This window comes from Cricetulus griseus, chromosome 3 (assembly GCF_003668045.3).
Source record: "Cricetulus griseus strain 17A/GY chromosome 3, alternate assembly CriGri-PICRH-1.0, whole genome shotgun sequence".
Classification (NCBI taxonomy): domain Eukaryota; kingdom Metazoa; phylum Chordata; class Mammalia; order Rodentia; family Cricetidae; genus Cricetulus; species Cricetulus griseus.
Genome location: NC_048596.1, coordinates 154,183,521 through 154,205,982, shown reverse-complemented (window position 1 = coordinate 154,205,982; position 22,462 = coordinate 154,183,521). Strand labels below are relative to the sequence as shown.

The window sequence follows — 22,462 nt, the reverse complement described above, 5'->3', positions numbered from 1 at the left end:
ATCTCTTTAGCTGCGTGGGATGCAAAGAAGTTTCCTTTTGTAAGGATTATTTCATAAGCATGTGAAGGGGCACATTAATATTACGGTGCACACTTAGACCAGGCTTGTCACTACAAAGTGAGACTCTTTTCTAGGGGACGGAGAGATGGCTCAGCAGTTAGAGCACTTGGCTGCTATTCCAGAAGACCAGGTTCCATTTCCAGTACCCACATGATGTCTGACAGCCGCCTCTAACTCTAGTCCCAGAGGACCTGATCCCCTCCTATCAGACACACACACACACACACACACACACACACACACACACACACACCATGCATACATAAATAAAACAAAAAACAAATAAAAACAAACAAAACCACCACCAACAAAACCCTCCACAAAACCCAACTGTTTTCTACTGATCTGCAACAATGTCCATACCAGAGGCAAGTAATTTAGCAGCTGAAATGAACTGGCCAGGAAGTGTACAAGTAAGTCTAAGCAGATATTCAGCTGAATATTCAGTGATCTCAGCTGCTATTTGGAGAGTAGAGCTTCCAAGAGACAGCTGGTGGTCTTTTGGGGACTGTCACCATGTACATTTGGAGGGCCCTGTCTCTTTCCAGTAAACACCCACACTCTCACCAGTACACCTTCTCCTAGACATTTGTCCAACAGTGACTATGCTTTATCTGATATCTTATAGGACACCTTCCATTCCGTTGGTATGGCCATTTTAAGTAGTGATTTTTAGTCAGTAATATTTATGTAATGACTCTTTTAGTTCATGAAGCATCTGAGCATTAAATGCCTTCTAATAACACCCCACCTCTTTAGACTGCTCTGTATACATTTACAATGGAAATGAATATGACAAAGTTACAGTTTAGCACATTTTACACGTGCAACTCTTATGATTATTATTACAAACAGGCTGTATTTTGGCTCTAAGCTAATACACTGAAAACCAAGACTGTGTGTCTGATGACTTTTGGTATTGTGAGCGGCTTACCCACAATCTATATACAACTCTATAACAAATGGTGAACTTGATCACACGGTGGCAGCAATGCAATAAGTGAGGGACAATCAGGAGTTTCCCACCAAAGGAATCAGAAGCTGTCCACAGAGATTTGTATTCATGTTTCTGTTTCAGATGAAATGTTGGGAATGTTGGTTTGCACCCAACTGTTAATCCAGGTTTGCTTCATGGAAGAAATGTGGAAGAGGTGTAAATAGAAACTCTTCCTGAAGAACTCAGGAAAGGCTAGGCATGGAGGCACACTGCCTGGTACAGGCTCTCTCAACCCTGGCTTATGAGATTTGACCTGATTTTTCTCTTCTCTGGTTCATTCAAGGTCACCACTAAACTCACCGAAAAGGAAAGGGAGCTAACCCAAAGGAGGAACAGACAAAGACGACTTTGGACGCATCTTTTAAAAATACCACACTGGTTTAAAGTAACTTACCATCAAAGGGTCACTTAAGAAGGGCACTGCTTAAAATTTAAGCAGGCAGTAATGGAAAGCGACAGACCTCAAACAATTTAAGTCTTTCACAGCTGGGTGACTCCACAGTGACAGCAGGACAAGGCTGTGCTAACTTACCTCTGCAGGACCTTGGCGATGGCCTCATAGGCTCTCCCCAGGTTCAGATCATCACCCATGCTTGTGGCGATCTCACTATACCTACGAAGCACCTACGGGGAGAGGAGCATGCTGAGCAGAGTCTGTCCACTTTATATAACAGACAAGATAGAAATTAATCACTCTTAAACATCTAATTTTTTGTTTGGTAAAGAGTCACGCTGGCTTGGTTTACTTTTGTCTGTGCTGTGGTTTGTTTCACGGGCATCTCTTTGAGCCATGACAGTGAAGTCTTACTTTAGTAATTTTTTTCCCTCATACCATCCCAATTCTCCAAAGTTGTTTATATAATGTAGGTGTGAATAAATAATTGAATGGTTTACAGCATTATTTTAAAATATGGAGACTATTACCTAGGGTAATATAAGGCAGATTAGAATGTTCTACTATAGCAGTTCAAATATCATGGTTCTTTCTATAAATAGAGCTTTGAAAAGAATGAATTTAGGTGCTGGGCCTTTTCTAAATCTGTCATTTTAGGAGAGGCTTATGTGTATATAGCACACACTAAAAATATTTCTTACAAATGTACTTCATTACCAGCAATCTCCCTGATAATCAAAAGATTACAGCTGCCACAGCCAAACATATGATCTTAATTTAATTTAACATTGACATCACTGGTGTGCTGTCATTTTCATCTTTTTAATTTCCCTCTCCACTCTCTGGTCAGAAGAGGAAAATACAGAAACCAACATCCCCTCTCTTTCTTCTTCCTTTATTGTTATGTGACCCAACCTATTACACACATGAAGACACAGGAAATCTCCAAAGACCTCTATGAAAATCCTTTTTGCACATTTTCTAGGAAAGAATTAGAGAAAGTCACTTTATGGCATTTGAGCGGGTGAGCTGGTGGGGGTGGGGCATACAGCTGCCTGGTGTGCTCCGTCTCAGTTAACAGCATGAAGGGTTTAAGTACTAGGACCGGGCTGATGTTGGTCTATTCTTTTTCCTCTTGTTTCTTTTTTTTATGCTTGCACACTGCCCTCGCCAGAAACCCCTTTCCCCATTTGGTGTCTATTTCCTTCCTTGAGACAATCTCCCTTCCCCATTTCTTCCAAGTTCACATTTGGGAGATAATTCCATGAGGCCGTCACGATCCCTCATTAGACACAGCTCTCCTGTGCTTTACAAGGGATTCCTCATGGTGAGACCTACCCATGGGTTTGCATCAACTCTGGTATTTGATTCCTGTTAAGTCCACAAAGTTCTAAATGCTGAAAATACTTTCAGTAGTTTCAATTGACCAGAAACGATTGCACTTCTTTATAAGATATAGTGAGATGCTTTTCCTGTGTATAACTGGGGCGTCTACTCACCAACTTTCCAACTTGTTATTGTTCGATGGTAATAATGTTCAAAAAAACAAACAAAAAGAATATACATATTTTATCAAGTTTTTTGTCTTTGTGTGTATGTGTGTTCATGTGTGTGAATGTGGGTACGTACATATCATGGCACATGTGTGGAGGCCAGAGGACAGCCATAGGTTTCAGACCTCACCTTCCACATTTTTGAACAGAGACTGTTGTTCACACTGTGTGACACTAAGCTGGTCCACATGCTTCATTGGAGTTCTCCGCCTACCATCTTGCTACAGAAAAACTGCTCACACACACACTACCACATCTGGCTTTGTGTGGGTGCCGGGGATCTAAACCCAGGTCCCCACACCTGCACAGCAAGCACTCTAGCCCACCCTTAGCAATTTGGGAATATATAACACATGATCATTAGCCTTTATCCTTATTTTTAGGTTTCTTAATGACACTCCGAAGAAACCTGAGGATATTCTTTTCATCCTGTCCTCACAGCTGACAATTCACTGGTTTAACCTGAGGTGACTTCACAGCCTATTCTGAGGCATGAGATAGAACTTCTGAATTTTTTAAATGTATAAGAAACCTTGTTGAACTGATGTACAAAAACATGTAGGAAGAGACCCCATGGAACTTTATTTTTGTCCACATATTTTTAGATGACATTCTAGAATCTCATATTAGAGGCTGACTATTAATATACTTTATGCCCCAAACAGTTCATTTGCTTTTTTTTTTTCAATAGAAACTGTCACTGTGGCACCAGAAATGCTTTAAAACTTAGGGAGTCTTAAAATGGCAACTTGTTTGCCCACTGAGAACGTTTATACATTGCCTACTAGTCCCAACTTTGGGCTGATGGAGCTATGAGAATCAGCAACAGTTTGAACGAGGTAGGATTCTCCGTGGCATATGCTGCTGGCCTTAAACAGTGACATGCTCATGTTCCTAGTTACTATATGACTTCTTCATGGTTATGGATGAGGTCTCTTGAGTGAACGCTAACTCAAGTGTTCTCTCTTCCTCTTGCTCACCCCCCTTCCCTTCTGTGAGAAGGGATCTCACTCTGTTTCCCAAGCTGACCTCATACTCTCAATTCAAGCAACCCTGCCGTAGCCTCTTGAGTCACTGGAATTAGAGGCATGAACCCAGCCTCAAACTCAGAATAAGAAGGTTGAGATGTAGGCTTTAGTTCTTCCATGCCTGTTAAACATTTCAACATGCAGGCCAAAAGAGCTCTTTGTATTTAATTTCCTCACTAAAGAAGGAAGCTAAATGCTGCCATCTGGCTCCTGTGACTCCATACATCATGACAAAAGTCTGTACACAAGACAGCAGGTGTTCTTACACTCCTTAGGCTCCAGGAGCACCCCTGGCAGGAGGTCCCTCCCCAAAGTAAAGACAACCGATTTTATTTGTGACTTGAGAAAAATCTTGTATCTGTTTAAACAGTTGCCCCAGAACCAGGAGCCACATAGGCAGTTGGAGAGACATGGTTAATTTTTTTGCCATACAGGTAAGTTTTCAAGTACATGAGAGCCACACTGGGTATCTTGTGGGGGATCTGGTCTAAGCTGGGTTTCTCTGCCTCAGGAACATGAGCTCAAGAGAAGAGAAGAGACATGTGTGTGGGAGAAATCTAAGGATGGATGGAGTAAGAAGTTATTAAACTAAAAGGAAAAACTAGGACTTTAAGATGACAAATCTCATGGAATTATGAATTCTGTGGAAGATGGAAGTTTTAACACTCATTGTGAGAAGCTACCATGATGGCAAATGTCATCACCTTAGGAGATTAGTAAGCATAGCCCCTGGGGTGTGAGCAGGTATCTCTAGAGAGGATGGACTAGCAGGGGCTGACCATCCTTGAGTGTGGGTAGCTCCATTCCACACACTGTAATAGAATAGAAGAGGAGAAAGAGGGAAGCAACTCAAAGCAACCATCATAAAAAAAAAAAATCAGGTTTAGAATGTAGCTAACTTGAAATGGGAAGTCTATGCAAAAATGTCAATGAATGCTAATTCATATTTTTATACATGTGTGTATGTTGTATATGTATATGAGGGTTTGTGCACATGGAGACCAGAGGCCAAGCCTGCACATGGAGACCAGGAATGCCATTCACTGCATCTGAGACAGGGTCTCTCATTGCCCTGGAGCTCACCAATTAGGCAAAACCAATTGGCCAGTGACAGTGAGCTCCTCCTTTACCTGCCTCTGGGCTAGGATTATAGGTTCATGGCCAAGCAGGGTAATTTTACATGTATTCTGGGGCTTGAACACAGCTCCACATACTTTCAAGACAAGAGCGTTATTGAACAAGCCACCCCAGCCCCCAAATTCTTCTCAAAATTCACATTTGCGGGTATTTAAAAAATACCCTTTTCCTTTTATCATTTGCCACACCCCCTTCCTTAGCTGGTTCAGTATTGCAGGCAGAGATCTCCTACTCAGGAGGCATAGGCAAGGCCACGGACAGACCTTGTGCAAGCATTAATCAAATCTCCCTCTGAGTATTTAGATTTCCTCCAAATTCCACAGGCGATGGCAGGTCTACTAACAAACTGAATGTCATGTGTCAAGTGGCTTCATCTTCCTGAACTTATTTCCTCAGGTGTAAATGGAAATGAATAAAGCCTGCCTTGAAGGAGTGTTACAAGGATCCTATATGATGTGGTATTTAAAGTACTTATCAAGGGTTCGAGTGAAGCAACACCTTGACTTTTCTTTCATGCTCGTCTCACCTAGCCTTTCTCAAATGGAGGGACATCTGTCAATATCTGAAAACACTTCCAGCTGTTATAATCAAGGGAGGGTTGCTAGCCCCACGGTGTATACCATACACCCCCATAGCAAAGAATTATCTGGCCTAAAACGTCAAGTAGAGCCACTCTTGAGAAACACTGACCCAGCCTCCATTTAAACAACTTTCCTGACTTGAAACTATTACAATGGGAGGCTGTCCACAGGCTCACCAGAAAGTGCCATAAGCAAACTATAGGTTGAATTGTGGCAACAAGGTGAATTTGTCCATCTCTGTACAACAACTTCTAGTCGGGAGGGATGGCTGTTTTCCCATCCAGCTCCTCAGCAAATCCCAAGGACATTTGAGGACAAGAAAGAACAAAACTACTACTGTTCAGCCATATTTATACTGTTCAGCCATATTTAAACAGGTATACTCCTGTTTTTCCCCACAAATCTCAGAGGACTAGAAGAGTCAGAATAAGCCCGCTTAGATGCAACATCATGTGTAAAGCCATAAAGGACACCCAGCAGATGTGTCTGGAAACAAGAAGTTACAAGTGCACTGACTGCCCAGGGTACAATTTTTAGTTTCTTTCCCCCCAAATCACTATAAAAAAGCAGCACACCTGGAATTTTGTTATACATACCCCAGAGAAGCCCAGACTGTGCTGTTTCACAGCCAGTTCACTGCTTTGTTTTGAAAACACATACACACACACACACACACACACACACACACACACACACACACACACACACACTACTGATTTTTACTAGCATAATAATAAACACAGGAAATGTAAAAAGTCAGGTTGCCACCGTGAGCTTGAAATCACTGTCAGATCTTATTGGAGATACATTTGTTCTGATTGCTGGCACGCTAGCCCCCTTTAGCCATGTCACAGTTGGCGAGCAGAGAGGATGCTTCTGCGTCATTTGCAGTGTCTGAACCCAATGCAGACAATCAGCTGCAACATTAGTCAAAGCAATCATTGGCTAATGACTTGTGACAGGCACTGGAGTGATGGGCTGAGACCAGCCAGGGCATCACCTGCATCCAGGGTAACTTCCTGGATGAAGAGAGGCATGAAAGGAAATGCTAAGAACGGCTGGGTTCACAGGCACTTTCTGGGAAGGTGCAGCTGACACGCAATAAACACAGTGACACTTTCCTGCAGCTAGGCTATCCTGAGCCAACCATCAAGTATGCAACTTTGTAACCTTTGCAAAAGTAGCTTCACTCTTCTGTTCTTCTAGTGCACTGTGGACTCTGAAATTTTCTCCCTCAGTCAGAGGCAGCTGACTTTCCTGCTTCTAACATGGATCATTTGGAGGATGCATTCTTTGTCCTTGAAACACATTACTCATCATTGAGCCCATCTGCCACATGGTGATGACTTGTACTGTCTAGCACACAACCCAGAGGCTGTGTGATAAGGGGCAGAAAGGGCTGAGGGTAAGAAACATGCTCTGTGTGATCTTAGACAAGAAATGTTGCTTCTGTGGATTTCACTTCCCAATTCTGGATGGAATCTGAAGGTGCTGGAACAAACAGCCTAGAATTCCCCCTTCTGAAAGTATGACTTGGAGTTTAGGACTCTAGGGTGATGTGTTTAGTGATTTTTTTTTACTTGTTTTCAGTAAGTTAGTTTTAGCTTAAGAATTCCTGGTCAGGGAGCAAGATGGCTCAGAGGTTAAAAGGGGGTCAGGCTCTACAGAGGACTCAAGTTTGGTTCCCAGCACCCACACCAGGTGGCTTGTAATTCCAGTTCTAGAATCCAACATCATCATCTGGTCTCTCCAGGTTCCTACACACACACACACACACACACACACACACACACACACACACACACACACAAACACACACACACACATAAAATAAAAGAATCCCCAATCAGGGACTGGAAGATGGCTTAGTGCTTAAGAGCACCTTTGTGCAATCATGAGGATTAGAATTCAAATTCCAGAACCCATGTGACAAATTGGGCATCCTGAAAACACCTGTAACTCTAGCTCCAAAGGATCCAATGTCCTCTTCTGACTTTCAGGTGGGCACAGGCACACACACATGCATGTATACTCATATAGACACATGCACACATAAATGAAATAAATCTTTAATAATATCCCTAATGGAATTATTTTTTCTTTTCTAAAGTTTAAAGAAAAAAATAGTGGATCATTTCAATTCATTTGAAATCTTTATACTTTCTCATTTGAGGAGTCTTGAAAACTCTTGAACTGACTGTTTTTAAACTGTCACTACGTTAGAATAGCAAGTAAGCAAGAGGTGAGATTACAATGGTAACCAGCCAGTCTTAAGAGGCAATCAATACATGATCATTGTTCTTCAGATATAGCAAGCATTTGCTTTATAGCTTTAAGAACTTGGTGGAAGTTCAAAGTTACTCTCAGTTCACAGCCTGCTCCAGAAGTGCTGGATAAGCCCACGTGTGCGTAACCTGATACCACACCTTCAATAGCCTTATAAGGATAGAAACATACCCCAGAAAACCTCCATTTTCTACCTAATCTCCCCCCTTGCATTCCAAGTTGCAGATGATGCTCAGCCTCAAGACAGATGAAAACAAAGCAGCAAACAAAGCTCACCTCAGTCATGAATTGAAACACACTACTCCAAATTGGTACTTCCAAAGTGGCTCATCACAATGTTGCACTATGATGGTAATAATACCACATCTGGATATTGTTTCTGTGATTCTCAGTTCTTATTTTTCATCAGAGGTCAGAAGGCACAGGACATCTGTCAGGTGCAGTCCAATCATAGCATGAGTTATATTTTGCAGTTCCTCAGAAGAAAATATCTCCCTGCCCTTGACCTCTGGCAGAGGAAACCCATTGGAGGCTTTGTTTTATGTTTTGTTCAGAGGCCCTTGACCAAAGGGTAGTCAATTTACGGGCAACTGGCTATCAGTGTGGTGGCCTGATATAAAACTTTCTGCTTGGTAGAAGATTAGAGCCATAACTTAGTTCGCTCGCATCCTCGTAGGACATTGGGACTGCTGAGCCGTGAGGCATAGCAGATGGAAGGGCGTTCAAGGCAAGCATATCTAGAGGAGGCCAGATCAGCTGCAGTGGCTGAAGGGTAATATGACAACTCAACCCTCCTTTTCCAAGGGTCTCCCCATCTCAGTGGAGCCCACTGTTGACTCCTCTTTGGATTCCTAGGACTGTGGTCTGTGCAGAACCCCAGGCATTTTCCATTTGCCTCTCCTACTTCATATAATGGATGGATCTCTTTCTTGAAATAAAACTGAGAAGTACCTCGAGACAAAATAACTGTCTGGAGCTGAAGTGACAGGTGAATAATGTTAGCCTTTCCCCCTTTTTGCTTGTCAGTGCAAAACACTCTGAGGAGATTCTTGCCCCAGTGAGAGACACAGGCAACTTCATTGCCAGAATGAGACAAAAATGCAAATGGTTGTGGGTTTTGTTCCATGTGTTGCTTTAACTAAGAAACCCCCAACTCCAGCAGGAAGAAGAGTGAGGGTGACAGGTGAGGACATCGGAGATAATACCGGTTCTCTGTTATTTATGAATATGGAGCTGGTTGTGACAAGCTGAGTCATGTTTAGTGCCAGTCAGCTCTAATCAGGCTATATGCACATTGCTACTCACTTTGCTCGTGCAGAAATGAGAACATTCACAAGTTGCTGGGATACGATGGACCCAGGCCCTTTACTCCAGCCATGCAGACATCTCAGGTTCTCAATCTCGACCCCTGTTCCCTCAGCCTCTGGACTCAGGAACCTTCCAGGTCCTAAGCCTACACTGTTCTTTCTTGCTTTTCTCTTGATTTTTCCAGAGCTTTCTGCCAGGGAACTGCGTGTCTGTGTCCTTGGCCAGCTCTACTCACACTGTCCCATGCGTCTGTTTATTAGCATTGTGACTTGTGTCGCATGGACAGAAACCCTCTCTGCCTTGCTCTCCATTGCACCCTTTTTCCTAGTCATGTTAGCACTGGATGCTGTTGAATAGACATGGTAGAATCTGAGCAATGCATCAAGAATGAAGTGCCCGCTGAGACACTGGTGTAGCTGTGATAAAATGTGTGTATTGGCATGTGTCTTCAATCTCCAGCAATAAAGAATAGGCATGCCACTTCATACCTAGGGCCAATGGAAAGTGTGTGAATATTTTCAGCCCGGAGAGCTGAAGCATCAGCAAGTAAGTTTAAACGGATAAAATGAATTTCTGAACAACACAAGACCTCAGTATCTAAACGTGTGATTGTTTTGTCCAGACATGTTCTCAAACAAACATGTGTTTTCCCATCAAGACCCAGGATGCTAAGGGCCAGTGAGTCAGGTGGGAGCTATTCGAGAAAATGGGAACAATCCCGCCTTATCTGTAGAATAAATGCCAGGCATTTCTCCCTTCATTTTACTTAGGAACAATGAGAGACAAACACAGCACTCTGTTCTTAGGTAGCAAAATAAGTCTGCAGTATGTGTCACAGAGAACATGTGACCAGCAAGCGGCCCAGTGTCTCTCTACCTCTCACTAGCAGCTCGTTCACATGGCTCCAGCTGGCACACAGGAAAGGTCTGAGTGTTCTACATCTGTCAGAAGGGCTTTAACAAGCATCAGTGCTACAAAGGTTCTACATTCTTGCATGAACCTATTACCAGGAGATTTCTCTCTCTCTTCTGGCTGGAAGCCATCACCTATCCATAATCCCTCTCACTGGATTTTCTTCTCATGGAAGGCAAAATTGAATAAAAATTCATTCTCATTTCCCACTCTAAGAAATCCACTGGAGTCTTGTGAAGCATTTTGAGTATATGCTCTGTGGACAGTGCAATGCCTTTTCCACCACAGTCATTATTCTGGTAAACTCAGTAAACCTTAATTTATGTTTGCAATGTCATGCTTCCCTGTCAGGATGTGAGAACCCAATCCTTTCAAATAAAACATGGTAGAAAAGGCTTCATCTGGCTGCTTCCACACCAAGGAGGCTTCGTCTATGACCCTTCCTCAGTGGCAGAAAAGACAAGGAAACAATTTATGAGGCATTTCCGTTCTGATGGGAAATGCCATGCCACCAAGAGCTTTTATCAAGTAGGTTATAACAACTAGTGTAAATAATAAATGGCTGATGCCTAGGGAACATGGTGGCAATAGGAAGCCGTTTTGGGTACTGCTGATGGGGTGCTAGTAGTCTTAGAATTCCCTGGCTCCTCAGTAGAGTTTGGCCTAACAATAAACAACAGTTTAGTACTTTATCTAATCTTAGCCAGGAGGGAGTGCAGTAGCAAGGGTTTGCAGATGTTCACATCCAATAATCTATCCATAATTGATGAAACAGGGAGGTCAGATGTAATGGCTGCTACTATCCCAGCAACAAATAAATGGTTATTGACAAAACAAGCCAGTGTGGCACAGAGCACTGAGTGATGATAGGCGGGAGATGGCATGGAGGCAGAGACAGGGGAACCACAGGGCTCTCCATTGGTGGAATTCCTCCTCAAGCTTGTGGTGGAAGGACTGTACTAACACACAAGCAGATGGAGGTGGTGTATTGAGGGCCATGGAGGAGGGTGTTGGAGTACAAGGAAAGATGAAGGTAAAGCAGGAGGGAGCCTGAAACAAGGCCAGGGGCTGGTAAGTGCAGATGCATGAATAGTTCAGAAATGTCTTGGAATGCTTGCACTGTGATCCAGATGTCTGAGCTGCCTTTATTGCACAATGTGTCTTCTCTCATCTGTCTGACTGTCACACTGAGCAGGCTAGATGAATCCAAGTCAGAGTGGATGATGCATGGGACATTTGGGGATCCAAACCTTTCCTCTGCTAAGGGGCATTCATGAATAGTGCCCCTCCACTATGTCGTTAAAAATCTATGAAAATCACTTTTGCTATTTTAGGAATATTTTCAGATAAGCTCCTGGTACCAAATCACAGAATTAGAAAATTTGCTTGAAACTGGAAGGAACCTGAAATACATGCTGTTTAAAATTGAATTTACTGCAAAAAAATAAGTGTGAGGCAAGGATTTTTTAAAAAAATATAATAAAAGGCAAGAACTATATTTTATTCACCTCAACTTATGCAAAGAGAATAATAAAGCCTTAATCGAGTATACTTTTATTGACTGAATAAAATTCAAGATATTTAAACATAAACAAGCAGCTGCACTTCTAGACTTCCATTCCAAAGAAAAAGAATAAGTTTGCACACAGTTTATTGTGTAATATTATAAAATGAAGAATGGTGGAATGAAACGATGGTTATTATTGCTGTAGTTGGTCATAAAGATGCATCGGACACAGAAGTTTTAAATATTAATATTCCCCCAAATTACTTAAATCAATTTAACACTCTTTAGTGGTTTGTTTAGACGTGCGATTTATTTTATTCTTTGCAACCAATGCCTTTGATCAACTTTGGAATAACATTGAATCTGAAAACAAAATGGGAAACAAGTAGCTCACTAGCATCCTTACCGTTAGTTTTAGGTTTTACATCCTACACTAAGAATCGCCATCGTAGCTGGCATTTCCAAGTTGCTCACCAATGCTAAGCATTGAGAGCAGCAAGCTCAGAGGGATCACACAATCTTCACTGGGGTACTTTGTCAATAGCCCTGTCTCTGTCCTCTCTGGCCAAGCTCCCATCTCATGACTTTGAACCTTCTTACAGGTGCTTGGCATCACCATATCTTGCCATAGATCATATTCTGAATTTTAACCTTTGCTCACATGACCGGCCATTGACTCCGTCCTGCCTTCCTGAGATCTACATGCTTGTGTGAAGGAGTCTCACCTTTGAGCCCCACGCCCCATGTGGCTCAGTGGCTGCCCCTAGCTGATGACAGTTGCTACCACTGACTAGAGCCTACATGTGCAGTAGTTTTCTGTTCATTGTGTGTTTGATCTTCACAATGCCCTTGAAAAATATTAATATTCCCAATGTGTAAACAGGAGAAACAAAGCACAGAGACACCAAGTGTCTCACTGTGAGATGCTCACAGTGAGCAAGGAGGAGGGTGTTTGAGCTGGGTATACTGGACATCAGAGCCAGTGTTTAAAGCTTGGCACTATGCCTGCTGCGGCACCATCCTGAACAGTCCAGTGCTGACCACCACTGTCACTTATAACTGACATCCTGAGCCTCGGTTGCCTAAAGCTGACAGAAACAGCCACTGCAGCCCCAAATCCCCTGATGCTCTAAATCTTAGCTTCCTGCTTTCTGGTCACTGTTTGGCGTATCACCTGCTACCACTTCATCAGCATTGTTTACTTATAACCACTAAGAATAGCCAACTCCGAGAACTTTTATGTTATTCATTTGCCTGTAAGCAAAGGAGTAAAACTTCTATTAATTAGTATTATTGCTGTATTATGTATTTTTTAAGACTGGTTATCATGTATCCCAGGCTTGAATTGGACTCTCTATGTAGCTGAGGGTAATCTTGAAGTTCTGATTATTCTACCTCCACCTCTTGAGTGTGTATAACATCATACTTTGATTTTATATGTTGCTGGGCGTGGGGGGCATCGAATCCAGAGTGTCATACATTCTAGCATGCTCTCTACCAACTGAACTGTATTGCCAGCCCCATACATTTTCTTTCTTCTTTCTTTTTTTGATATCAAGATATATTTTCCCAAGAGATTGTTTTTTTATTAGTTCAAATTAGAAACAAGCCTGCTTCACATGTCAATCCCTTCTCTCTCTCCCTCCCCTCCCCTCCCCCCAACCCCTACCAAAAAAGCCTTGCTTTTTATCATGGTCTTCAAGGTCCTCTCTGTACCCATTCTTAATTTTTCTGACCACCTCTCATGTTTCTCCTTTGGCTTTGCTGGGGCCCCATTAGCACCAAGCTACTAGAAGTACTTTGATCCAGGACTTTGAGCTGCCCATTCCCTCTGCCTGGGGTGTTCTGCCCACAAATACTGCATGGTTGACTCTTAACTACCCCCTGTCTACGCATGTGTCAGGTTTCCCATGAGGCCTCTCTCATCACCTGTTTAAAATTACTTCTATTGGACAACTCTCCCAGCGAATGAGCATCATTCCTTTCAATGGTAGGTATCTCCCACTCAAAGTTTTTAAAGCTTATCTATGTCTAATATTCACTTGCTTATTCTGCCATATCTTCACTATCTCTTTCTCCATGGAATAGAAGCTCCATGAGGATAAAGATTTCTTTCTTCTTTTGTTGCTAGTATATCCTATGCTCCCAAACAGTGTGGTCACATGTATTTAAAACCATGTGTAGGATGAAGAACACAGAGTTTGTCCAGCCAACACATTAACTGTTTCACCCTCCTGAAAACACCAGGCATGACATTACTGATTCTTTAATGTGGGGACACCGAGGCACATAGACATGAAGCTATTGGGCCACAGTTATGCAACTGGAAAGTGGACATGCAGAAGGTGGGATCCTTTAGCTTAGTTCAAATAGAAAAAAGCTGAGACACAGCAGGAACTTAACTGGCCAGGGTTTTAATGCCAGCTATAACTGCAGAGAGCTGGCATAGATAGAGAGAGAGAGAGAACAGGACTGGCAGACAGCCCACCTAGTGAGACTCTAGCTGTACAAGCATAAGAACTGAGTTTAGGTTGCCAGATACTATGGAAAAGCCTAGCACACAGTAAGCACCTGCAGTGCTATTGCTAGTGAGGTTGGGGCAGGGAATACCTAGGCTTGCTGGCCACCCAGTCTACCCAAATGGGTGAGCTCCGGTTTCAGTGAGAGATCCTATACCTCAAAAAATGAGGTGGAAAGTGATTGGGGAAGTCACTTGAAGTTGACCCTCTAGCCTCCACAAACAAATGAACCCCCCACATGTGCACATACAAAAACATATGTGTACACACACACACACACACACACACACACACACACACACACACACACCTCAAAGAGAGAGGGAGGACATATGAGGCTCATCCATAAACAAAAGTAGAAACAGGCCTTTTATCAGGTCACTGTGGTAGGCTAGCATCTAGTAATTTCCCAATGGTCATTTATGTGACATTTTTCCAAGATATTTCTTCCTAGTGCAAGACACAGAGACCTGTCTGTCCTTGGAGATATTATGAGTATCAGGTTGTGGGCTAAAGTCCAACAATTCATGTATCTCTTGCTCCATGGTGGCCACTCATCATGGAAGCAATAGCTACACTCAACAGCACTCCCATCCAGCACTCTCTCCCAACTCCCTGCCAAGATGGTGCCTGATGCTGCTACCATGGAGGCTAGGCCCAGGTTTCTGAATCTTTCTGATACAATCTGTCTTGCTGTCAATCAAGATTATAGCAATGGTGTCATGCGATAATGCCATTTAGGGGACAGAACAGAAGCTAGGCTAAAGAGTTTCATTACAAACCAGAATCGGAATCCCAGATGGCTGAGCTCCAATTTGAAAGTTTTTCTGATGCTTTAAAAACCAATTTTGAAGATGACAATGACTGCAGAGATGGCACAATCCTATTCCCATGTCATCCATTACAGTAAACAATTAAAAAGTAATTTTAGCTTTGAAAACTTGTGACGAATATTAATGTTTATTTACATAATGTTTTAAAGGAAAATATTGATTTTTAATATCTATGGTATTATAAACATATAAAATGAACATAATAAACACCCGCTCTGCTGTAAGCTAATATAAGCTCATAGGGAAAATGAATATGTTTAATTAAATTTGGGAAAAACGTATAGTTAAATCATTTGTGGTACAATAATAACAACCAATAAACCATTATCTCCTTACTGTTCCATTGGAATTTCATCAACATGCTATATTAATAAATATCATGTTCATTTTACAAAGCAGGGAGCTGGGAAAGTCATCCAGGATCTCAGAAGTCAGAAGAAGCAGGAATATCACAATCTGCGTGCTGACCCGGAAAGGTGGTTCTTGAGCTGCTGCCCAGCGCTACGGGCACTCAGCGTCACACCAGGCCTACTGCTTCTCAGTTGCTACTTCACTTCCTCATCACCACCACTTCCACCACTTCCAGGTGAGCCAGGCACTCAAGTGGCATTCATGCTGCAGAAGAGGAGACTGAGGCACATGGGAGGGACCAGCTTTTCAAGTGCTTTGACTCCAGGAACCAACCTCTGAACCAGCCTCCTTCTGTGAGAACAGTTGAGGTGGCAATGAGAAAATTGAGATCTGTATGAAGGACCTGTTCTTCTCCTCCTATTTCTGTTTATTGAAAATTCCAAACATCTTCTCTGAGAGAGCTTTTCAGCTGAAAGTCTAACAACTGGTACTTTTTAGTAACTCCATTCCTTCTATCTAATGAGTTGCTTCCATCCGAAGCAAGGAGAGCTAGCGAGGGCGGCAGCACTATGTTTAATACACTACTTTTGAAAAAGACTTATCCTGCATCTTTGTTTTTGGATTTGTAGTAATTCAAAGGCACACAGAGGTATTGACAGGAAAAAAACAAAATAAAATCCTGAAGAGAAACCTTGACAGATGAGGTAAAAGAAGACAGATGCCACTGGAGTCCCGCTTTCTCCTTGGTGGAGAGGAAGAGGGAAGGAAGTGAGAGACAGCAAGTGAGCATGCCAGACTCTTTCTGGAGTGGGACCCTGGTGGGGACCCTCTGCTTCCTGTGTCCTTTCTCAGGCTCCCCTAATCTGTGTGTTGATTCTCAGGGGGCCCACAGGGCTGCACAGGGGTTTCTGTTTTAAGTTTCTAGTGTTATTGGATAATAATTCCTCCTGGGCAATAATAGCAAGTTGTTATTCACACCAGTGAATCATTCAGTAAGGAGAACAGATGCGGATTTCATTAAAAATTTATGTGGGGTCTAGAGAGATGGCTCAGCGGTTAAGAGTATCAGCTGCTCTTCCAGGGGACTTGGGTCTGGTTCCCAGCATCCACATGGCAGCTCACAAGCATCTGTAACTCCAGTTCAAATGGATCTGAAGTCCTCTTCTGACCTCTTCAGTCACCAGGCATGCCCATGGTGCACATACACACATACATGCAGCCTCAAAAATAACACATATGCATTAAAATAATTCTAAATAATCTATATGCAATTTGTGATGGGACTCAGCAATTGTGGTTAGAGATATGCTAGGGCCACCTCTGAAAGACTGGTAGGAGCAGTTTACACCAGTTGGAGACAGAGGCTGTGTACTTGTTGGCCTTGTCAGCAATGGCAGGAGTCTCAAGCTTTCCTCTCCTTAGATTCTCTCCAGTAGCCCCTTCCCGCAAATAGCCCACTTCTCTGACAGTCTAGCTCCCACCTGAAAACATCTTCAGATTTCTTTTCTTACTCGCTAAGCATTTAATAATTTTCTTCCATGCTTTGGGTTGAGACGATCTGTCACAATGACCAAGAGCTGTGACCAGTGATAGGTACATCGAGGAGTCTTACTAAAGGAAGTCTACACAAACCTATTGAAAGCATTAACTAAGACGGTTTCCATTTCAGTGGAAAGCAAAGGAATAATAGCTTACTTTTTACATAGATTTTTGTTTTTAACATACAAAATATAAAATCAATATGTTAATTGTGTAAAATGTGGCAAATATGCATCCCATTGTCTTACCCAATAGAAAATTAAAGTCATTTGTTATTTCTATTTCCACCGATTATCACTGAAAACAATGTTTCTAGTATTTTCAATATATTTATGGACTATGTATATATGTTTGCATATATACATATGTAAATAGGGTTGTAATGTTCCGTGTTTTGTAACCTGATTCTTTACCTCCATGTATCAGTAATGTTTCTGTTGTTATAAACGTTTATTGTTTAAATCCTGTTGTCTGTGTGGGATGCTCAGCAGTGCTTTGCACAAATTCGTTGTTTTACATTTATTTTGTTTACGGATTTTCCACCATGATAAATAGTGCTTATAAAATTGCATATAAAGGTCGCAGCTAAATCTCTGTACACATTAGTTATACAGATGATATTGTGGCTAAATACTTGTATGCTTTAACATTTATTTCCTTTAGATAAATTCTGAATCAGTATTCCTGAGTCAAAAGATGAAATTTGTACACTTCCTTAAAAAAAGAAGCTGGTATTCATTGACTGTTTACTAAACATTATCTCTTCGGCTTGGTTAGTCATGACGTAGCTGTCTTTCCATTTTGCAGGTATGGAGAACGTAGCCTAGAACTCAAGCAAAGCAGCCTCTCTGTGCCCTTTCAGAATCTCAGTAGCTGTGGGCTGCTCTGGCCAACCCTCTGTCTCATGTCTGGGGTCATAGTAACCCAGAATTCCATAGACAACAGCCATAGCTTCTACCCAGACTGGTGAACACTGACTAGTGGGGAAGAATGCCAGCTTTCTGGGCTTTGTGTATGGTGGCAAGTGTGTGGAAAACCTTGTGTAGCTTTCTTTCTTGTGCCTGACTCTTCTGCATACAGAATTCCTTCTAGCTAAACCACTTCAGATCTGTGTCTCATGGTTGGCTCCCAGGGAAACTTAAACCTAGTCCTGTAGTTAGTTTCATAGTGCAAAAAATGCTATCACCTCCATGGCTCACAATTAAACAGAAACTCAAAGCATGTCCTGTAACATTTCACAAAATAGCTAAAAATACATATTTGAGTAAGAATGATCAGACACATCCAGGCTGCAGTTAAAAGTGGTCCTGGTTAAGCTGCTTTGTGTTCTTTATTGTGAGGCGTCAACATGAGTTAACCACAAGTCAAGCCGCAGTTTCCACACGGATCTTTTGTCTGTTCCTTAATTTTATGTTTATCTTTCCTCCTCATTCTTATTCCTCTCACTGACCCATTGGCCCTCACGTCCCGAAGAATCTTTCTGGGTAAATACACCAGCAATGGGTTCCCCCAGCATAGGAGGAGCACGCAGAACATCCCTTTCATCACTCTCAGAGTGTGGGTGCTAACAGACACTAATTGTGCTCCCTGCTCTCCCAGATTCTTAGCAACCTTTGATTCTACTTAAATTTCTGATTTTATGCCTCTTTCATGATTTTTATGCAAAATAATATTAAATTCTTTTCTTTAAATGCTCACAAATGTATGCATGATCAACTCTTTGCCATGGTGATATATTGTTTATGATTTAATAAAGCTTGCCTGGAGATCAGAGTGCAAAGCCAGCCACACTACTTAGCCAGGCAGGGGTGACACACACCTTTAATCCTAGGACTCAGGAGACAGATGCAGGTAGATCTCTGTGAGTTCAAGACCATCCAGGGCTACATGAGAGTGAATCAGTCTAATTAGGCTCTCACCTTTAATCCCAGCAGTAGAGAGGATATATAAGGAAAAAGCACAGGAATTCAGTTTCCAATTGCAGGGAAGACAGGATCTCCATTTCAGCCTTAGAAGAAGTAAGAGCTACTGCCTGGCTGCTTTGCTTCTCTGATCTTCAGCTTGAACTCCAATATCTGTCTCTGGGTTTATATCATTTGTGTTACACTTTGTCATTCAGGAACAGGATATTGTCTTGTGATTGTGTTCATTACTTTTCCCTTCTTTTCTGACTACCCCTGGCTGCCATCATCAAAACACACACAGAAAAAGAAAACCAATAAGATGTTTAGGAGAAAAATGAAAGCCCAGTCTTAAACAAGTATATTTTATTAGTTATTAATTAAAATTATGGGCTTATGAATGTAGAAAGTCTAAATTATTAGATAAAATAAAATTTTACCAATCTATGAGTTAAGTATTAGGAGTAGAAAATGGATGTTCTATTCAAATCTTAATGTAAATTATTTTTATTGAGCACTAATTATTCTGAATATCTAAACTCAATATTACTATTAAGTGAAAAACAGCCAATTCCCTATGTTCAGATACGTTTGAGAATACTTAACATATTTGTCTTGTGTTGTGAATCAAATTTAGGTTTCGAGAGGGCTAGACAAGCAAGTTCCCTCTGAGCGTTACCCCTAACTGGATAACTGATGCTGGAGGATTGAGAGTTCAGGGCCAGCCTGGCTAAACGGCTAGTTGCAAGCTAGCCTCTGCTGCACAGCAAGACCCTGTATTACATGTTTGATTGCTTTCCTCTGTTAAAACTCCTAGTCCTGAAACAGTAGATGCAATCTGTCCAACTTTACAATGGCGAAGCATGATGTCTCCTCTCTCATGTAACCTCACCCAGCATGTGCTGGGTGCTCCCGTGTGGCGCCTCTGGGTTTAGAGCCCTTCGATCCGTTCCGTGTGCACTGACAGCTGTGTCTCTGTGCCTTTGCCCCCAGGTCTGTCATACAATTTGTCTTGTGATGAACCGTGCAGGTTGCTTTCTTTCTTCCTGCAGAGAACATTTGCCTGTGCGAGCCCTTGAACTTTAAGGCGTGTACGTGCACCTCGCTCCACTGTTCAGAACAGGTGAGTGGAGACCTCAAAATAAAAACTATTATCTGTATATTCATCTGTTCTTGAAGTTAATATCAGAATCTTCTTGCACTATTTTGTAGATTGGGAGTGATTGGAAGCTAAAAGCTCAGAAACTTCATAAAGAGCCTATAGCAGCAATTAAAATGAATATGTAAAACAATCACAAAGTATTGGCTAATGTGGTATTTTAGGTATCAAGGGGATCTAAAACTAGGTTGTTGTTAAAAACACAATGTATTTTATTACCAGGAAATTGATTTTTATTGTAGCTTAGGCTATAAACTTTTTTTTTCTGGCATAAAGCATTTCACAATTTTGATGAAAACTTGAGTTTTTAGTTTGCTAATTCCTATTTCACAAATTCAGTTTCTTAGCAACCACGGATATCCCAGTGGGGAAAATGCTCACTGCCCATGCATGTGGATGGACCGAACTTTAGGTCCCAAAGTCAAACATGGAAGCTGGCCTGTAATCTCAGTGCTTGGGGGCAGAGACAGGTGGATGGATCCAGGGTCCTCCTGGCCCGCCAGCCTAGTAGAATTAGGAGAGCCAGGCTGTGAAAGGCTGTGCCTCAAAATCTAAGCTGGTGAGCTATAGAGAAAGACACTTTACACGGGCTTCTAGCTGCCATATGCACACTCCCAGGTACACACACACACACACACACACACACACACACACACACACACACACACACACCCCACAGACAAATAATAAATGAATAATACAAATTTTTATTTTCTCCTTGGGGCTTCTGAATTGATGTTATTTACCTCACATTTTCATCATTTAGATTCGAGTTATGGTCTTTTAAAAGAAGACAAAGATAGTAGGCAGGCTGAGGTAAGAGGACAATTGGATTGCTACAAGTTTCAGGCCAGGCAAGTATGGGATACAGAGTGAGAACTTGCCTCCCTTTAGGTCTCAAACCCAGGAACAGTCTCACTCAGTACCTGTGACTCCTACCCTAAGTCCCTCCTTCAAGGGGCTGGGACTTCCTTTCCCTATTTTGGCTATACCAGTCTCTAGGCCTCTTGGCCCAGGGCCTTTTCTCCATCAGGGGCTCCTCTCTTGCCCTCCCTCCCTTCTGGCCTCTCATGGCCTGATTTAGTCTGCCCACCATGTTCAGCCTGCACTCTTCTCTCTGCCAGCTTTCTCCCTTACATCTAAAATAAAAATCTCCATATTTTAGGAGTAGTCACATCCTCATTTTATTTTTTCATTCACCTCCAAAAACATAAAATACAGGCCAGGAAAAAGAAAACAAAAAAATGCACACTTTATTTTCTAAAACAATACCAATATTGAAAAACACTGTAGAATTTTATTTAAGAGTTCTGATGGTTATACAGCTCATTAATTGGGAAATTAAAAATCCTATGATTCAATATTATTTATTCTTCTGTGCTACAGAAACCTCAGTATTTATATAAAGTTACTTGGTTTAATGTTTCAGGAAGGTTATAACCTAAATACAAAGACAAGAAGAACAAAATTATTCATAAAACGATTGCTTCTCCATTCTCTAAATTATTAAGACAGATTTTCCTATACTCCTTAAAAAGCCATTTTCCACATAAGGCTAACTGTCCAGAAGGCATTGTACTAGTACACTGAGCTCATATCTGAGATCACTGCAAAGTAATTTGTACCATGTTCTTTCCATGCAGTTTGGAAATGAACCCAAGTTGTAAATGAGGAAGTTTTGCTACTTCCTTTTTACACTGCTATCTGCAAGCCCTTTCTTAGGCTTGTTTGATACTGGGTATTCATTTCTATAGTTAGTACCATGTATGAAGCGAAAGTAGATTGCCCTTTTCATGCTGGCAGGGGTGTGTGTGTGTGTGTGTGTGTGTGTGTGTGTGTGTGTGTGTGTGTTGTGTGTGTGCGCGCGCGTGCGCGCGCGTGTGGTGTGTGTGTGTGTGTGTGTGTGTGTGTGTGTGTGTGTGTGTGTGTGTTCCTGCAGGTTTGCTGCCACCCAGAGAGGACTGAGTAGCAGAGACTGGTGGAACTAGGGTTTGTAAGAGCTGCTTGTTTGTAGGGTTCTCAAGGGGACTGTCTGAGGCTAGAACAGGGGGAGAAAAATTCAACAAAGGACTAAAGTGCTGAAAGCTTCGATGCCTAGTAAGAGTACGGCTGCTAGGACCTGAGTTCACACAGGCATAGCCTCAAGCTGCAAGACGAGCCCGAGTTAACATTCTCAGGCTTTAGGAAAGGATTCTTAGTCACAAGTAAAGACACATTCTGTTTTATGCATAGTGAAAGATGCTATATTTAAGACATGGCTCCAAGAGGGATGCCTTTTTTTTCCCCTCACAGAAAAGTGATGTAAATAGTTTTCCACAAAATGTTGCCTTATTTTCATATAAAAATGAATGCCAATTAAAAGACAAATTTAAGTATTGTGTAAATGCATACATGAGA

General features: G+C 41.9%; 1 protein-coding gene across 1 annotated transcript in view; it reads right to left on the bottom strand.

The window, feature by feature from the left end:
• The window catches only part of Ttc29 (tetratricopeptide repeat domain 29), a 118,695-nt gene that overhangs the window by 20,063 nt on the left and 76,170 nt on the right, over positions 1-22,462 (bottom strand). Inside the window, exon 7 of the mRNA XM_035441661.1 lies at positions 1,590-1,681. Within this exon, the coding sequence (XP_035297552.1) occupies positions 1,590-1,681 (92 nt within the window). The remainder of the gene's footprint in view (positions 1-1,589; positions 1,682-22,462) is intronic.